Source organism: Paramisgurnus dabryanus, chromosome 10 (genome assembly GCF_030506205.2).
Source record: "Paramisgurnus dabryanus chromosome 10, PD_genome_1.1, whole genome shotgun sequence".
Taxonomy (NCBI): Eukaryota; Metazoa; Chordata; class Actinopteri; order Cypriniformes; family Cobitidae; genus Paramisgurnus; species Paramisgurnus dabryanus.
The window spans coordinates 19,013,186-19,030,632 of record NC_133346.1 but is presented as its reverse complement, the minus strand read 5'-3'; the positions used below and the strand labels follow the sequence as shown (position 1 = coordinate 19,030,632).

The window sequence follows — 17,447 nt, the reverse complement described above, 5'->3', positions numbered from 1 at the left end:
CAAAAGTTAGTTTGGTAAACAGATATTATTTTTTCTGACAATCCAAAGGACTTCATGTGGCGCTGCAAGATCCGACCGGCGGATGACATCAAAGTACCGCGAGAGCAATTTGAGATTATACTTAGGAGTTTGCTGTCGAATCGCTCTCGCGGTACATTGATGTCATCGACTGTCGGTTCTTGGGGGGGGGGGGGGGCATATGAAGTCAAAACAAACTTTATGTGAAAAATGTATTTGCTTTTTTGCGAGGGAAGTATCCCGCAGGATCTAAACAACACTGGTCCAGAATCACTTCCTGTTTTAGTTTTTTAACACTGACTGAACAAAATATTAATATTGGAACAAAATACAACCAACAGAACATTTAGAACTGAATCAAAATGTAAAATAAATGTGAACAGAAGAACAACAGGAAGTGTTTTTGGACCAGTGTTGTTTACATACTGCAAAATGGTCTATACTAAATGTTAACATTTTCTTTCCATTCGCTTCAAAAATATTTTCTTAGAAATATACATAATGAAAAAACTAAAATGGTTTGCAAATATTGTTATTAGATGACTTTACATTTTTCAAAGAATTTGATTTTGCAAGCATTTGTTGAAAAACAGACAAAATAGAGATTTAGGCTATAACATAGGCTAATTTGTCAGTCATTTGGTTAGCACTTTAAAATACAACCCAAGCATCAACATTTCCACATCAGTTCAAACAAAACATTTCCAGAGAATTTGCTTAAGGGCATTTTGAATAAAACAATTCATTCCTATCAGGCTTTTGAAGAGGGTGGAGAGCAATGTTGCATCTTTGGTCCAAAAATAAGCTGGGACGATGCAGACAAATGAGCACTGTAGACAGCGCTGGCCTGGATAGCTGTCCTAGATCCATTACCTACATCTGTTACTTAAAAACTCTTTCCTCCCAAAAGGCTGTATATAATCATACAGCTGTAAACCTCCCATGTTATTACACCCACTTAAATTCTCTTCTTTTTTACATTGTGCACTGTGGTGAATGTTTATAAAAAGCTGTGATCTTACAAATTTTGTCAAAACAATACTTCCAGTTTATTGGAGCTTAGCACGTTTATAACACGCTTTTAGCAAGCAATATTTTATCAAACAATTTGCCATATATGTTTAAAAGATATATAACTTCCTTGACGGTCTTATCACACTTGGCTTAATAACACTCAGGTCTATGAATCATATCTTATTTCTTCATACTGATAGAGGTCTTCTGTGTAAAGAAATGGTCACAGTGAGATTACTCATTACTTTAAACTTATGACTCCTTTAAATAATGTGTGACCATCATTCTCAACTCACCAGCACTTTTCACACTCTTATCCACCTGCTTTGTGTGCTCTGGGAAGAACAAAAACATGTATAAATATATATAAAAAAGAGGAAACTATTATATACAGGCCACAATATAATATCACATTCACAATACAAAATGAAATAACAAGTGACCTTCTCGATATAAATTCAAAAAATGCAATTTATTGAAAGGAAAGATGTTAACTCAGGCCTCATAATGACTTAAAATTATTTAAAATAAGACAAAACATAAAATAAAAACAACTCAAGATTTTTTTTGTTTTACGTGTTTTTTATAACACATATACATCTTTCAAGTTATGCCAAGCTATAGTATATTTTATTGGGCAGAAATTGTGACTGGGGTACTTCAAATATTGTTATGCACTGAAAGAAAATGCAGCATAAAGTTAAAACAACTTGGTTTTGCAAGTTTTGGCTTATGATACTTGACATAACTTATAAAAACAAGTTGAAAATGTTTAACCTATTTTTTTTTAAAGTTAACATAAAAATATCTGTTGATTTGAAACTGGGTAATGTGAAGCTTGTACCTGTTGTGTGTTTAGAGTCTGTAAAAGTAACATATAATTTGTTACAAAACATTAAATCAGCAATAAAACCACACCATTAACTTGTTTTAATAATCTTAGATAACAAAATCAAAGATCAAAGACAAAAAACACACAATGGTATTTTTAGATAGCCTAACAGATAAATCAATGTTACAGATAAATCAGACATTAAAATATAAAAAAAATATTACAAATGCCAAAGGTTGATTTTGTAACCTTTCACCTCATATCATATAATATACTCACAGTCGCCCACAGTGCCTGTTTCTGAAATAAACAAAAAGTAACTATGTGAGGACGGTTTGGCAATGATCAAGGTTGAAGTTATGACGTTTTACACATGGCATATGGTAATAGCTTGTCACAATGTAAGTGAGTCTCTGTCGCCCTCGTGTGGTGATTAATACCCAGCGCGCACTTACCTACAGACTCGCTTCTGGTGTTTCCTACGTCAGAATAGAACAGAAATGACGTAAGCGGAGGAATCAGTGGCTCAGTACAAGTTGTTCAAATTTACATTCATAAGTCATATCGAAGGTAACATAATCAGAACATTTGTTTTATGTAATAATTTGTTTAATGTAAAATTTTACCTCTCTTTTTTGCAGTACACTTTGCCTCTTTCTCACCATCTGACAAATTAAGATTGTGAACAGTAACTAGGGATGAGTAAAATACACTGAAAAAAATATTTCTGACCCTAATAAAATGTAACATAGCATAATTAAAATTTGCTCATTTAATCCATTCCAATATTGTTTTTTGTTTTAATCAAAAACATATCATGTGTTTTAAATCCACCTATGTGAACCTGACTCTTTTAAGTTGGGACTACATGAATAATTTGAGTTGTATTAAAGCAATATTGCTAAAACTGACCGTGAATTTACAGTTCCCAGCAAGCTTTACATGAGACTGAATAATGAGAGTAAATATCAAAATAAAGGGTTATTTTATGGATTTTTATTTTAGATAAGAAAATAGGGAGGCTTTAGTTAGATGTTATATTAGTATTTGATAGAATTTGCTTAGGATAAAAACATTAACATCATGTGTTAACATAAACAAGTATTTAGTGATGTTCTGATCAGAAAGCATTACAGTGTAAATGTAAATGCCTTGATTTGAAAGCATTTACATTGGAAATGTTTATGCCATAACCATTGAGTGTTTGTTGTGGTTAGCTTGCTGATGTGTGCTGTTGCTGTATTTTACAGTAAAAAATTTATAATTCTACATTTAAGTAGAAATCACATGATTAGATAATAGTATCATTGGTGACTTTAACTCATTTTTACTCTAATCAACTCAATTTAATTGTTTTAAGGTAACTTAAAACCAATTGGGTAACACTTTACAATAAGGTTCATTAGTTAACATTAGTTAATGTATTAACTAACATGAACAAACCATGAGCCATACATTTGTTACAGTCTTTGTTAATCTTTGTTAATGTTAGTTAATAGAAATAAAGCTGTTCATTGTTTGTTCATGTTAGTTCACAGTGCATTAACTAACGTTAACAAGATTTGAATAAAGTATTAGTAATTGTTGAAATTAACATTAACAGAGATTAATAAATGCCGTAGAAGTGCAGCTCATTATAAGTTCATTTTAACTAATGTAGTTAACTAATGAACCTTACTGTAAATAGATTAAGTTCAACTAAATACTTAAATCTAAATGTAGATAATTTAATTGTGTGCAATTACTTACCTTAAAAAATGTAGCAAATTCAATGAATCTTTTTTTCAGTGTATAATTGGTTAGTAACGTGTCAACTCACCTTCAGTATCTTCTTCATCAATTACTTCTTTGCCTGAAACACAATCAGTTAATTGTATGAAACATGATTTTCAACAATAATCATAAGAAAAAAAAAATTCTTACCATCTTCTTCATCATTTCCCTCTGCAAAAAATATATATAAATATAAATTGTATCTATGCATTATTCTATTACTTATTATATTAATATGCACAATTATTTAATTGTAAAGTGATAATATATTTTGAACACATATATTGCAAACCAAAAGCGATGGATATAAAATGTTTCTTACCCATGTGTGTCACTCGTAAACTGTCTTCATCTGTCAGTTATAGAATAGCGCACAATATTATCGACTCCATGCATGTCTCAAAAAGATTTAAGTGTTTAAATTAACCTTACCTTTCACATGTGCTGCCTTAAAATCCAGATCATCTGTAGCTGCAAAGAATAAAGAAACCTAGACTTTAAGAATAACACTGTATGCAATTAAAATGTGATAAATGAGCTCCATTATGCAAAGCAGCTGCATAAAAAGGCATAGTTGTTGAACAATAAAAAAGATGACCCACTTTGATTTTGTGGTGTAGTGTTTTCTTCAGACTCTAGTGCAAAACACAACAGACAAAAGTGTTCATTTACTTAAAGCATTTTTTGGCAACTATCAGGATTAAAAGAAAAATAAATATTTACAAAATAGAAAGTAGCAGAAAATATTGTTACCTATTTCTTCAGATGATTCAGTGCTCTCAGTTGAATTCAGAGACGCAGAAATCACTACAGGTGTAAAAATATACACACGTTTTTAGAAACAAATCTATAGATGTTATGAGTCAAGTGTAACTTCTATTTAAATTACTTTGTACATTGTAAACAATATTGTGAATTCTATCAATACAAAGAATATATTTGTTTTGTAATATCTTACAGCTAAATTAAACATATGCAATTCATGCTTTTTAAATAAGAAATAATGTTTACTAACAATTGGCTACATTATAGCTACATTAATATCCAATTATAAAAGTATTTTTGGTTAAAAAGAAACTACACAGACATATGCAAATGCTTTCTGGTATATGGTATTCTTACCCCTGTGAAAACCTGCCACTGCCACAAAGACGATTATGGGTATCACAATTTTCATCTTGGACGAATAGGGTGGATGCAATACAAAGTCATACAAAATATCAGTGTCTACTTTGAATCAAGCATTTAGTGTTAAGTCTTTATATATGTTGCTGGTCATCACATGTTTTGGACGGACAGACTCATCTCTGTCCACCTGCCAGCAGCTGGGTGGCACATCTCGCCCGACAAACAAAAGTGGCATTATTTTAACAATGAATGACTGTCTTTGTTGACCCTCTGATCAGCTTTCTTGTTATTGTAGTGAGTGGTGACTTTGGTGTAAGTTTGGGATGGTCATTTCCTCTCTAAAGCTGGTGGACGTTTAACCAAAGGAAATGATTGATTGTTCTTCTAACAGATCTGATGATGGCACTGCAGCTGGCACATGAACATGTTGTTGTGCTAGTATATTCTGCACAGTTTAAAAGCAAAATATTGTAGAAATTATTTTGAACATGATTATATGTGGGGTGAGCTAAGGTGTCTTATACTGCCTCTAAATAAAATATAAACACAACCATGAGTACACATAAAATTTTCACTAAAGCTAAAAAATTTAGAAATAAAAATTCTAATTTGTTGCACTGCAAGAAATGTACTACTTGGCATCCCTAAAACAAGCTTAATTTACTTGGGGGTGAACATATGTTTAAATTCAAAGTAAAAATGTAAAGTGAAAAAAAAAACAGCTATAAAAAGCATAAGCTGGTAAACTGGTTTCATGTGGTCTCCCAGCCTGATTTTAGCTGGCGTAGTAAGCTGGTTTTAGATGATCATGCTTTGCCAGGCTGGGAGGACCATCTTAAACCAGCCATCAGCACCTTTATCCAGCTAAACCAGCAAACTAGACATTTTATTCATTAGGGAAATATTACATATTAAAAAATATTTTAATTAATAAAACTAAAAGAGATTTTTAAAACATTTGTTTCTGAACAGTTGGTTATGTATTTGTTTCTGTCTGTTTAAAGGGCACATTTCACGAAAATCTGACTTTTTCTATGTTTAAGTGCTATAATTGGGTCCCCAGTGCTTCTATCAACCTAGAAAATAACTTAGTTTTGGTAAACCATTCTCTGCAAACATGTGCTCAAAATACCATATAGTTAATTTATTATAGCCTGTTAAAATCGCCACTTTGTAGGTGTGAGCAAAAATGTGGTGTTTTGGGGTGTGTCCTTTAAAATGCAAATGAGCTGATCTCTGCCCTAAATGCCAGTACCTGGTTGGATAGTGCAGATTAAGGGGTCGGTATTATCCCCTTCTGACATCACAAGGGGATACAGATTTCAATGATCTATTTTTTATGTTTGCAGTGAATGGTTTACCAAAACAAAGTTCCTGGGTCAGATTTTCATGAAATGTCCCCTTTAGGACACACCCAAAACGGCACATTTTTGCTCACACCTACAAAGTGGCAATTTAAACATGCTATAATAAATTATCTTCATGGTATTTTGAGCTAAAACTTCACATATGCACAAAATTAATTTGACATCTTAAAAAAAGTCTCCTTTAAAAGAACGAGGAAATTCCTTTTTTTCTCAAGTATATTATCAAGTATTTATTTAGTTTATGATTTTATGATGGATGAAATTTTAAAAAAGATGTATAATTATAACTTAAATTTATAATTCGTATTGATTTATGTGGGTAACACATTTCCTTGAAATGTCCTTCGAGCTGCAGCTTCGTGAGATTCACGTCACGTTACTACCAAGCCGTTTCCGTGACCTTTATTATGGCAACAGCAAATACGTGACTTTTAATTTGCTACCAGGCGCTCCACACTCACTGCGCATGTCAACGGAAGTGGAAACCGGGCTGGGCGATGAACAATATTTAAACAAAACTCACATGCGATTCCGCTGCATGTCAGCGAGTGTAGAGGAGCATTGAAGCTTTAATAGGATCTCAGACAGATGTCGCCTTAGTTTCCTCACAGTGTTTATGCTGCTGTTTACGTTTCTGTTACCAAGAGAGAAATAAAGAGGACAAACACAGCAAAGCAAGGTCAGTACTGTAACGTTAAACATGCAGACACATGAATGAAACAGCAGTCACTTACCTGTCATTACGGTCTTAATTTTAAGTGCGTTATTGGGAGTATGTATGTAGTAGTAGTCAGGGCTGGGGCACGTATATTTTCACCTCACGTCTTAATAGGGGGATAAAAGGTAAAGTGGGACAGGTTTTGTCAATGAAATGAATGTAAAAATTGTCATACTATACCCCAAGCCACCATAGCTAGTTGTGTTCAAGTTTTGAGTTAGTATGCAGCACTACTTACAGTACAGAACAAGTATCTTAAAACCTAGTGAATTACTTAGCAGACAGCATCATAGGTACATTTGAATCTGTCTGTACTGTCTGTCTATCAAAGTGTTTCTCAGCCAAGCTTCAAGATGATTTAAAATAAGCATTACAACGAGCTAAACAACAAGCTAGACATCAAAATATTTCATAGAAGTGGGCTTCAAAAATTGTTGTGGACCTGTGTGAAGACCTTCAACTCAGAAATGTTCATATGCACACTCTTCTTCACCTTTCCCCCTTGTTCTAGAATGAGGAGACTTCCTGTTCTGGTTCCTCTCATCTGGGTCTGCTCAGTATTTTATGTAGGCATCTTCTTGTTTGTGGGAGGATTTTTACTGGTCAGACTGGAGGTCAACAGAACCAGCACCTGTGCGGACGTCTTATCTCCAGGAGCCCAGGTGAAGGGAGATTTCTGCCTGAGCGAGCCACGCTTTCGTAGAGCAGTGGTCTTGATCATCGACGCCCTCAAAGCTGATTTCACCCGCTATGATCCCGAGAACACGGCACCCAGACCGTTTGAGAATAAACTGCCCGTGTTAGATGAAATGGCATCGTTGCACCCTACACATGCGAGACTCTACACCTTTCGGGCCGATCCCCCCACCACCACGATGCAGAGGATCAAAGGCTTTACTACAGGTTCGCTGCCCACGTTCATCGACGTGGGGAACAACTTTGCCTCCAATGCAATCTTGGAGGATAATCTGGTGCACCAGTTGGGTCAAGTGGGTGAGTGAATTTAATTTTTTTTTGATCTTTACAGCTTGTGGGTGAAACTCTGGAGTCATGTGGGGGTCATGTTTCATTCCGAAATTTTTTGGAATATTACATTTTGCAGCATGCCTCATTTTATTTGCTTTAGCATAATGCAAAACTAAATCTAATTCTCATTACTGTATAAATGCTTAAATGTATATTATTGTATTATTGTAATGTATACTATTTAAATACATATGATTCATTGATTAGTTTTGTGATGTGAATCATTGTAAACATAAAAATCTATAGTTGAACACGAATAAATTATGCAGAATTGATGGTCATAAAATAGACATTATTCATGCAAAAAATAACCATAATCATAAGATTTGAGCAATTTCATGCAAATGTCAACCTTATCATGAAAAAATTCAGTTTTAACTTAATGTGACCATGGACCACAAAACCAGTAATAAGTAGCACGGGTATATTTGTAGCAATAGCCAACAATACATTGTTTGGATCAAAATTATAAATTTTTTATGCCAAGAATCAATAGGATATTAAAAGGCTCCTATTATGCAAAATCCACTTTTACAAGGTGTTTGCACATAATGTGTGTTGGCACTGTGTGAACACAACAACCCTACGATGAAAAATATCCACCCGCTCCTTGTTTTTTAATCCTCATTAAACCAAAGCGGTCTCATTAGACATGCTGTTTTGATTCTCTTATCATTGTGAGGTCACATTGATAAAGCCCCACCCACTTACAGTCATGATTTACCATAGTTTCTACCCTGATGGAGTTGTACTCTGTCCACTAGATTGTATCAGACTGCATTAATCAGATCTATTTTAATTCAAATCACTCACTCAATTATATTTCTGTAAGCACAGATTTCAGAATTGTCATGTCCATAACTGAGGAATGTCACATCCATAATGCAGTTTTTTTTCTCATAAATGCACACAAATTAAGAAAAGTAAATATTACATTTTTTAAAAGGAACAAAACCCTTCACCGTTTGTTGTTTACATATTTTTTTACAGAATTCCTATAAAGTATTTGTTCTCCGAAAAACTTCCACATTTTTGTCATATCCATAAAACGTGTGTTTCCCTGATGTACGTGATATTTCTAAAGTTTATACTCTATCATTAGAGGTTTATGAAAACATACACACATGGTTTAATATATTAGTCAAAAATTCATTCTCTAAAAAATTATATAAAATGTTTCGGAAAATGTCACATCCATAACGCTGGAGTTGCTAGGTCTAGTGATGTATATGTAGAAATTAGTTTATGTAGTCCTGTATGATTCTACATTGCATTAGCAGCCTAAAAGTTATGGGTTTGAATCCCAGTAAACACGCCGGCTGATGCAAAATGTTTACCTTCAATGCATTGTACGTCGCTTTGAAAAAGCATCTGCCAAATTCATAACTGTTAATGCATTCTGCTCTTGTGTCTGTTTCAAGGCAAGCGAGTGGTCTTTATGGGTGATGATACGTGGGTGAGTCTGTTCCCCAAGAAGTTTCACAGATCTCTGCCTTTCCCCTCCTTCAACGTGAAAGACCTGCACACCGTGGACAACGGCATTCTCCAAAACATCTATCCTACCAGTAAGCTTTGCTTTATCCATCAGTTTGAAACCAGCTTGGTTTGTTAAAGATCTCGCTTTGTTTAAATCCTAAACAAACATACATACCTTAAGTTTATCCTGTAAACACGGCATCTGAATGAGTGGGTGTAACGCTTCTTGTTTGCTGTCCACAGTGGAGGGGGATGACTGGGATGTGTTGATCGCTCACTTCCTGGGTGTGGATCACTGTGGGCACAGATTTGGCCCTGATCACCCTGCCATGGCTGAGAAACTCTCCCAGATGGATGGAGTCATCAGGTTAACTTCTCTCTGCCAACAAATAAAACTGCTAGAATATAATGACATTTTCTTGCATTATTCATTTGCTATTCTTCTGTTGCTACTGAAATGCTGATTCCAGGTCAGTAATAAAGCGTCTGAAGAATGACACGCTGTTGGTGGTGATGGGGGATCATGGAATGACAGACACTGGGGATCATGGTGGAGAAAGTCAGAAGGAGACAGACGCTGCCCTGTTTCTCTACAGCTCCTCATCACTGTTTCCAGCTCCAGGATCGCAGGTAAAAGATAAGCTGTTAGGATTTATCTATACTGAATCTTTTGCAACCAGTGGCACCTTCATAAAAAATTTTAAGGGGCCCAGACATGTTTTTTTTATTTATGTTTTATTATGTTTCCTGAGGTGTACTTATAATATTACTTACGTTTTTTTGCCAGAAAACACAAAATTTTTAGTAATTTATAACCATTTTCCACCCTGTTTTTCATAGTCAGATTCAAACAGTGTGATTTGTGTGCGTCCCCTTTAAGAGCGTTCAGCCTGGCTCGATGTCCCGCTGTAATATGCCAATTTCACAGCAAAAATGGCTTCTCAGCCAGTCTTTTAAGCACATTGTTTGTTTATTCATGTGGCAGACACCCAAACAATCTCACAGGCACAACCATAAAAGTTTTTACCACTGAATGAAGCATATAAATAAATCACCAGTGGACACACACATATCGTTTTCAGTTGGTATGTACAAACACTGCAATTTTTTTTCTTTAAACAGAAAATTGCACCCTATATAATGCACAAACTCCCACCAACTATGACCACAGATCATCAATACAATACCACGTTTCTAAAGGGGGTCGCACACCGGATGCGCAGCTCAACGCCGTTCTAAAAAAACAGAATACATTGTTTTCTATGAGTATACGCACACCGGCGCCTGTCCACGGCGCCCAGCTACGACTCAGGAAGTTGCTCAAATCCCTGTCGCGCCACTCACATAGTTTAACATTAAATAACATCATATTTGTCCCAAATCGTTAGTGATTAACATTGGCTGCTAACGTATTTATTGTATTTTGAAGTAGACGCTATCTAACCTTGAGCTATTTAATGTGCGCTTCCGGTTTACGAAACCGCCGAGTTGTTCTAGACGTGACGCTGTGCGTCTGTTGTGCAACCCCCTTTACGCACATGCTCTCATAAATAATATTCGCTCAAACTCAAAAGAGGGGGTGTAGTCAGGAGTGATGATATTATTAAAAAATGAAGTGCTCTTCCACCATACAATATAGTTCTCATTTTTTATCCGCTTAAAAATTTGCCACGTTTTCTTTTGTGCCACCATACTTACTTGTGTAACTACTCATGTAACAGTCTTTAAACAGGGAAAACATGGAAGTGTTTGGTGGCTTCTAAATTCATCCCTGTTTGGATCCTAATGAATGAATGGGGCTAGGCTAAATGCTAACACATTCACAACGTGCTGTACAAAGATTAAGTGCACGCATTGAAAAAAGATAGGGATGTATTCATTCGTCCAAGTTGAGGTAAGAACATAGTAAAATATTGAAACACGGTGCTGTTTTCTTTTAAAAAGCAGAAATGTAAAGATTTTTCATATTTTCCTTCATCATTAAAGCTGAAATGTGATCAAAATATCGCATATTCTGAAAAGCCTTCTAACCTTTATTATGTCTAAAATATATGGCAGCGTATGCATATATGTTTGCAGGTTTTACCCATATGTGACCAAGTCTGTGAAGTCATTTTTTTGCATTTTACTGTAATCTACATAAAACCAATCATGTAAAGAACATTCTGTAAAATGTAATCTTGATATCTTTCATATTGACCGAGTAAAACCATATCAAATATTGAAATCAAACTTTGATTTCTCATAATTAGATTATGAAACTTTAGCCTGGATTACACTGACAGGGTCGCATATATGTATATGCTACTTCATTTGGTAAACAGCATGTTTATTTATCTGTAGGTAGAGCCCGATGTCGTTCCCCAGACTGATTTGGTACCCACATTAGCATTGCTATTGGGAGTTCCCATTCCTTTCAGCAGCGTGGGCCAAGTTCTCCTGCCACTGTTTCCTCAAAACGGCTCACAAAGTGCACCTACGAGTCTCAGCCAGGCGGAGGCACTGTGGATTAACGTCAGACAGGTTAGAGGAAATTTGCTCACCCGGCACAGATATAATATTTGAAGGCTTAGTTATATAAATAAGTCTTTATTATGTATCCCACTTGAATTTTTTTTCGCATAATTGTACATTTCTACCTTAAGCCTAACACAAACTTTAATTTCTGGCTAGGTAAACCGCTTCCTGGAGACCTACTCTAACATGGCCAAAGACATCCCACCGGACAGTCTTTCTCGGCTGCGTGCTCACTTCTCAAACATTTCCTCTCAGTACCTGGCCACTGTCCACGAAAGCCGTCTCCCCTCTCCTGAGCTTGTCGTCTCCATGCAGAACTATCTGACAGCTGTTCGAGAGACCTGCAGAGCATCGTGGGCTCGTTTCAACCCATTCAAAATGGCTGCGGGACTCTTAATCTTGGGTCTTGGCTGTATGTTGTGCTACGTCATTTCTGAGTTGTCCCATTTGGTAATTCAGGAGGGCCTGTTAAAGTTGCCCATTTTATCAGGATTGGTGGTGGGACTAGCCGTAGGTACAGGCCAGCTGTTTATGCAGGGCCATTTAGAGCTTTCGTGGTGCCTAGGTGCTTCAACGCTTTCATCAGAGGTTTTATTTTTTTGGAGAACTCATGGAGTTTCTCCCAAAGGAAGGTTGTCTCCCGCTAACCTTCTCACACCGGCCCTGCTTGTGCTTTTCTTGCGCTGCGCCTCGCTGCTATCAGACAGTTACGTCATCTATGAAGGTCATGTGGTGACCTTCTTGCTTTTAACGTTGAGCGTATACGTTCCTCTCCGACTCAACTGGGATGGACTCTTGGTGCCACTTCCTCCACCAGATACCCAGAAACCCCCTCTGCTGCGCCAAGCAGCATTACCGTCATCGGTAGTGAAAAGGGAAGCCAACGTCTTGTTGGTTTGGTTGGGGGTGTTGGTAGGATCACTCTACCTTTCCCTCTCTTTCCACAACTGTCGAGAAGAGCAGGGAAGCTGCCAGCCCTCCGCTTTTCTTTTCCCGTTGTCACGTGTACAGGACAGCCAACTTCGTAATGTTTACTATGTGCTTTCAGTGGCCTCATTAGTCGCATGTGCGTGCCTTCTTCATCGTTGGCTTAGACACTACGGAAACCTTAACTCTTCCAGAGTGACTGTGATTTCAGCCTGCTACATCTTACCCTTGGCATGTGTTGGCATGGGGCTACATTGGGCAGTAAGCGCCACACCTGAAGACACCTTCAGGAACCTATCCGAACTGATCGGCCTTGCCCATGTGTTACTCCCACGTGCCATCTTCTGCCTGCTGTGCCTGGGGTTGCTACTGTTGTGGGTCGACCCCATGACCGTGTTCATCAAGTCACGGACCCCAGTGAACTCTCGTGGGCCATCGCTCCCACCCCCAAAATACAGAGCCAGCACAGGCATCAGCCCGCAGGCCGAACTGCACCACCTCATACCGCAGCTGTACCAGCGTATCCGACACTCGTTGGAAGATGGAGCCGCGGAGGCCGGTGAAGCAGATGACAGACCGTCTGTGGAAGCCTACGGGTTGGGGACGGTGTACTCCGCACCCCTGGTACTACTTTGCGGGCTTCTTGGACTGGTTTTGCTGCTGCTCCACGCCGAAGGAATGGCCCTGGCGTTCCTGCTTCTACTTCTGGAAGCTGGAGCTGTGTTGCACATCCACGCCTGTACCACCAACTTGTCCAGCCTGAACAAACTCTCGAGTAAGAAACAATTTTATGCCTTACTTCTGTTCGCATGACTGCATTTAGTCTTAATCGATTCTCTGAATACTTTCAGATGGCTTCAGTGTGCCGTGGGTTCCTGTGGTTGCGTGGTCTCTGGCAGCTGCCCAGTTTTTCCATGCCACAGGACACCTCCCGACCTTCCCCTCCATTCAGTGGGGTGCCGCGTTTGTGGGCTTTCCTCAAGGTCACACAGGCACCGTGCTTCCCGCCTCACTGGTGACCCTCAACACCTTTTCCTCTCACATTATTTTTGCAGGTAAGCTTGATCTTAAAATAAATATAGAGTTACACTTAGCATGATCTGTCAAACAATCATAGCCCTATATTTCCAATTCTGAAAATTAAACCTGGTACATTCATTTATGTACACAAACATGTGATTTTGCATACATCTAAATAACCAAATTACTCCAATATTCAAAATTTTTGTGAAACTATGCCGGCATATTATCCGGCAAATAAAGCCATTTTACTGTTAATTGCAGTTGGCTGTCCTCTGCTGCTGTTTTGGCCTCTGGTGTGCGAGGTGCGTGGGACTCGATCCGCGCGCTCAGCGGGAGTGGAGGAGAGCGAGGACGCTGTCATGGAAATGAGATTGAGAGAAAACCCTCAGAAGTTCAGTTCGGCTCTCCTGCAGCTCACCGCACGCTACCTGTTTGTAAATGGAGCGCAGGTGGGTCCAAACAATGCTTTCATTACAATCAAGAAGACTTCATGCTCGCACACGAATGCACGCACACCTGTGAAGACCTGACCTAGTTGCAGTCTGCAGGAGCATGCATTCGTTCAACAACACATTGCTGTAGCTTACTTATTAAAGAAATATCTCGTCTTGTTTGCTTTATTAAGGTGTTTGCGTCGGTGTGTGCTGCAGCCATTCTTAGGAGACACCTCATGGTCTGGAAAGTGTTTGCACCTAAGTAAGTGTCACCATATCAAACTTGTTTCTCTCACTAGTTTTTGTTCTTATTGCTTCTTATTTTAAGTTACTTATGAAATGAACCAGGATGAGCATTTGTTGGTAGTAGCTGTGATTTTGAGATGTAACCTATTGTAATTTGTGCAAGAGCTGTATTATACAGTCCTTCCAGAAAAACGCAGAGTTTTTTTGTGATTCTTGCTGGCAAAAATCCTTGATCTTGCGGCACGTTTTATAAAAAAATGCGATGGAATATGCGGGATATTTATGCAATTTTATGCAATGCAACTGCGGGAACTTGCAAAAACTGCGGGAACTTGCAAAAACTGCGGGAACTTGCAAAAACTGCGGGAACTTGCAAAAACTGTTTCAGCCTTTGCAGCTTTTCAATGATGTTCACGTCACATAATCACTTCATAACGTTGCCATGGCAACAGGTGAATGCAAAATTTTTCCACTTTCTGCTAATATATATGTGAATTTTGCTACGAAAGTGCGGGGATTATGAAATCATGCAAGCCCCGCATATATTGTGCGCATAGAAATCTACAATTTATGCTGCGAAAGTGCGGCGTATTTGAATCATGCGATCGCGTTTTTCTGGAGGGACTGATTATACATTACGTTTTGTTCATCTTTACTGTCTGCCGATGTAAACCTTGTGATAATTAACACCATCATAATATTAACATAAACAGTGTTCTATACTGAAGTGTGCTATAGATATAGATGTGACTATTGTTTATTATAGACTACGAGTGACCCTGTTTGAAATCCCTTAAGTCTCATAATGTAAAAATGAGATCAGGAGCAACAAAGTGTTATTTAATTCATTGATTTCAATTTTGGCATTGCCTTACTCAGTCAATATTAAAGATATCAAGGTTATATTTTCACAAAATGGCCTTTAAAGGGGACATAAGTTATATAATTGGGTCCCCATTGCTTCTATCAACCTAGAAAATGTGAAAAAGATCAACCCAGTAACTTAGTTTTGGTAAACCATATTCTGCAAGCATGTGAAAATATAGGTCATTCAGAGTTGGCTCCCCTTGTGATGTCATAAGGGGATCGTATTATAATAATTAGTGGAGAGATCAGCTCATTTGCATTTTAAAGGACACACCCCAAAACTAAATATTTTTGCTCACACCTACAAAGTGGCAATTTAAACATGTTATAAAAATTATCTGTGAGGTATTTTGAGCTTAAACTTCACATTATGTACTCTGGGGACACCAAAGATTTATTTGACATCATAAAAAAGTCTTGTGAAATGTCCCCTTTAAATTAAATAGGATGAATTTTTGTACAAATTTGAGCTCTAAGCATCTTTCTCCTGCAGATTGATGTTTGAGGCATCTGGCTTTATCGTGGGCAGTGTGTTTCTGATGCTGGGAGTTGCCATGGTGATGAGGGTGGACATATCAGTGGGAGGCCTCTTTAAGAAACTCCTCCCTCAAAACTCAAGGTAGCACCTCGCCCTTGTTTGCCAGATGGCCCATCTTGCCGAAGATGCCCGATGTTTGTTTTTTTTCGACTCCACTGCCAAACACGTGAACGAAAACGCAAGCGGAACTCATTTGGACCAAAGTGTCTCTTCATGTTTTAAAGTATGTGAGATAAACTGAAATTGATATATTTTACGAGACTGCAACCGCTTTGAACAAGCCATCGAACAGTCAGCCTTTTATTGCGTCGGTGCGTTTGTATTGAAAAGAGAGCTAATGAAAGAGAGATAATGGTTTGTGCATGCCTTTATTACTGCCGTGATACAAAGTCATTATAGGAAAGATTGTATGCTATTATTTGAAGGGCTACATGAAATCACAGTGTTGCAATGGCGTGTTTGAACTTGGAAAGGCTTTTATTCAAACATTCAAAGCACAAGTGTGCTCGAGGGCATCAATATTTTCAGCATTGAACTGTAACTATTCATTAGGGATTTTACGTAAGACGTCGGTTTTATTCTCATGATTTTTGTTGACCTCATTGCTTGAATGTTATTTGGCGTCTATTCATTAGCAATAAGTGTCAGGGTCAAATGAAATGTGCATTCATTCAATGTGCATCGACTGTTATTTATTTACTTATATCGTCGTATATTTAGTTCACTAATGGATTAAATATTTTTACCGATCTCATTTTTGTGAGAAATGCATGGGGAAATAATAACATCATGTGCTCAGGTTTATTTCGCTATGATGCAATAGAAGTATTCTGTTTTGCATGGTGCAGTTTTTGTGTGTAAGGGTTTTTTCACAGCCAAATAATGGCTTTTAATAACGTATTGATGTCTGACTGATTTAGAGACTGTGAAAATCATTTTAATCACAAATGTAAAAATCATTTATGAAAGGGAGAAAATCGATTAAATATTTTGTACAATTTGAAATGTTTGTTTGCTTATTTTGTTTGGTTGTCAGTGCGGCTATTGGCCAATAGAGGGCACTGTTTCGCCTTAAAGATGGTGCTTACCTTGAAGATTTTGGACAATTGTTTTGGATTTATACCCCACTGTTTTTTCTTTCAGAGACCAAAATATGTGACCATGTGTCTTGTAAAGCTAATAATGAGATTTCGAGCATCAAAGTTTGATTTCAATCATGATTAATTTCACATTGGTTTTAATATTTGTCTTGACCTTACTCAGTCAATATTAAAGATATTAGGGTTATGTTTTCACAGAAAGGATTAGTTTATGTAAAAAACAGTAAATCACATAAAAAAATAAAGGCTTTAGCTGGGTTTTCACTTTGTAAGAAAATTTTAAATAACTAATAATAATCTCATTAGACATCACATGCAGAAGTCTTGATTTAACTCCGCATTAAGCTCAGGAATGGCCAGTGGTCTAAAATCCTTTGGTTGTGAACAACGACAACAACACAGAGCAGAGCTCTGTTGGTCTACAGATTACCATTCACGGCCCG

At 37.3% G+C, this 17,447-nt stretch overlaps 2 protein-coding genes across 4 annotated transcripts; one reads left to right on the top strand and one right to left on the bottom strand.

Moving 5' to 3' along the window:
• Positions 1-534: 534 nt before the first annotated feature.
• On the bottom strand, positions 535-4,918 carry LOC135779667 (uncharacterized). Of its 3 annotated transcripts, none has more exons than XM_065290467.2 (13): positions 4,760-4,918; positions 4,391-4,444; positions 4,240-4,272; positions 4,070-4,108; positions 3,960-3,989; positions 3,788-3,808; positions 3,684-3,716; positions 2,491-2,556; positions 2,320-2,343; positions 2,144-2,164; positions 1,877-1,894; positions 1,329-1,367; positions 535-1,239 (listed from the first exon to the last, which is right to left on the bottom strand). In XM_065290467.2, exons 1-13 carry the CDS (start codon positions 4,812-4,814, stop codon positions 1,199-1,201), a joined length of 474 nt encoding a protein of 157 aa, XP_065146539.1. In that variant the 5' UTR covers positions 4,815-4,918; the 3' UTR covers positions 535-1,198. The 3 variants fall into 3 exon arrangements, with proteins under 3 accessions (XP_065146539.1, XP_065146540.1, XP_065146541.1); XM_065290468.1 differs by having other exon boundaries at positions 2,491-2,529; XM_065290469.2 differs by lacking the exon at positions 1,877-1,894.
• Positions 4,919-6,670: 1,752 nt separating this feature from the next.
• On the top strand, positions 6,671-17,177 carry pigo (phosphatidylinositol glycan anchor biosynthesis, class O). The gene is made up of 11 exons (XM_065290470.2): positions 6,671-6,811; positions 7,362-7,843; positions 9,298-9,441; positions 9,596-9,719; positions 9,823-9,982; positions 11,696-11,875; positions 12,026-13,571; positions 13,648-13,851; positions 14,081-14,268; positions 14,445-14,515; positions 15,860-17,177. The coding sequence occupies exons 2-11, from the start codon at positions 7,363-7,365 to the stop codon at positions 15,987-15,989; spliced, it is 3,228 nt and encodes a 1,075-aa protein (XP_065146542.1). The 5' UTR covers positions 6,671-6,811; position 7,362; the 3' UTR covers positions 15,990-17,177.
• The last annotated feature ends 270 nt before the right edge of the window (positions 17,178-17,447 follow it).

Coding starts and splice junctions, on each gene's coding strand:
- pigo (XM_065290470.2), top strand. CDS start 7,363: ATGAGGAGACTTCCTGTTCTGGTTCCTCTCATCTGGGTCTGCTCAGTA. Junction 13,572..13,647: donor CAGCCTGAACAAACTCTCGA/GTAAGAAACAAT, acceptor GAATACTTTCAG/ATGGCTTCAGTGTGCCGTGG. Junction 14,269..14,444: donor TGTTTGTAAATGGAGCGCAG/GTGGGTCCAAAC, acceptor TGCTTTATTAAG/GTGTTTGCGTCGGTGTGTGC.
- LOC135779667 (XM_065290467.2), bottom strand. CDS start 4,814: ATGAAAATTGTGATACCCATAATCGTCTTTGTGGCAGTGGCAGGTTTT. Junction 4,109..4,239: donor CACTACACCACAAAATCAAA/GTGGGTCATCTT, acceptor TATTCTTTGCAG/CTACAGATGATCTGGATTTT. Junction 1,240..1,328: donor TAAGAGTGTGAAAAGTGCTG/GTGAGTTGAGAA, acceptor TTCTTTACACAG/AAGACCTCTATCAGTATGAA.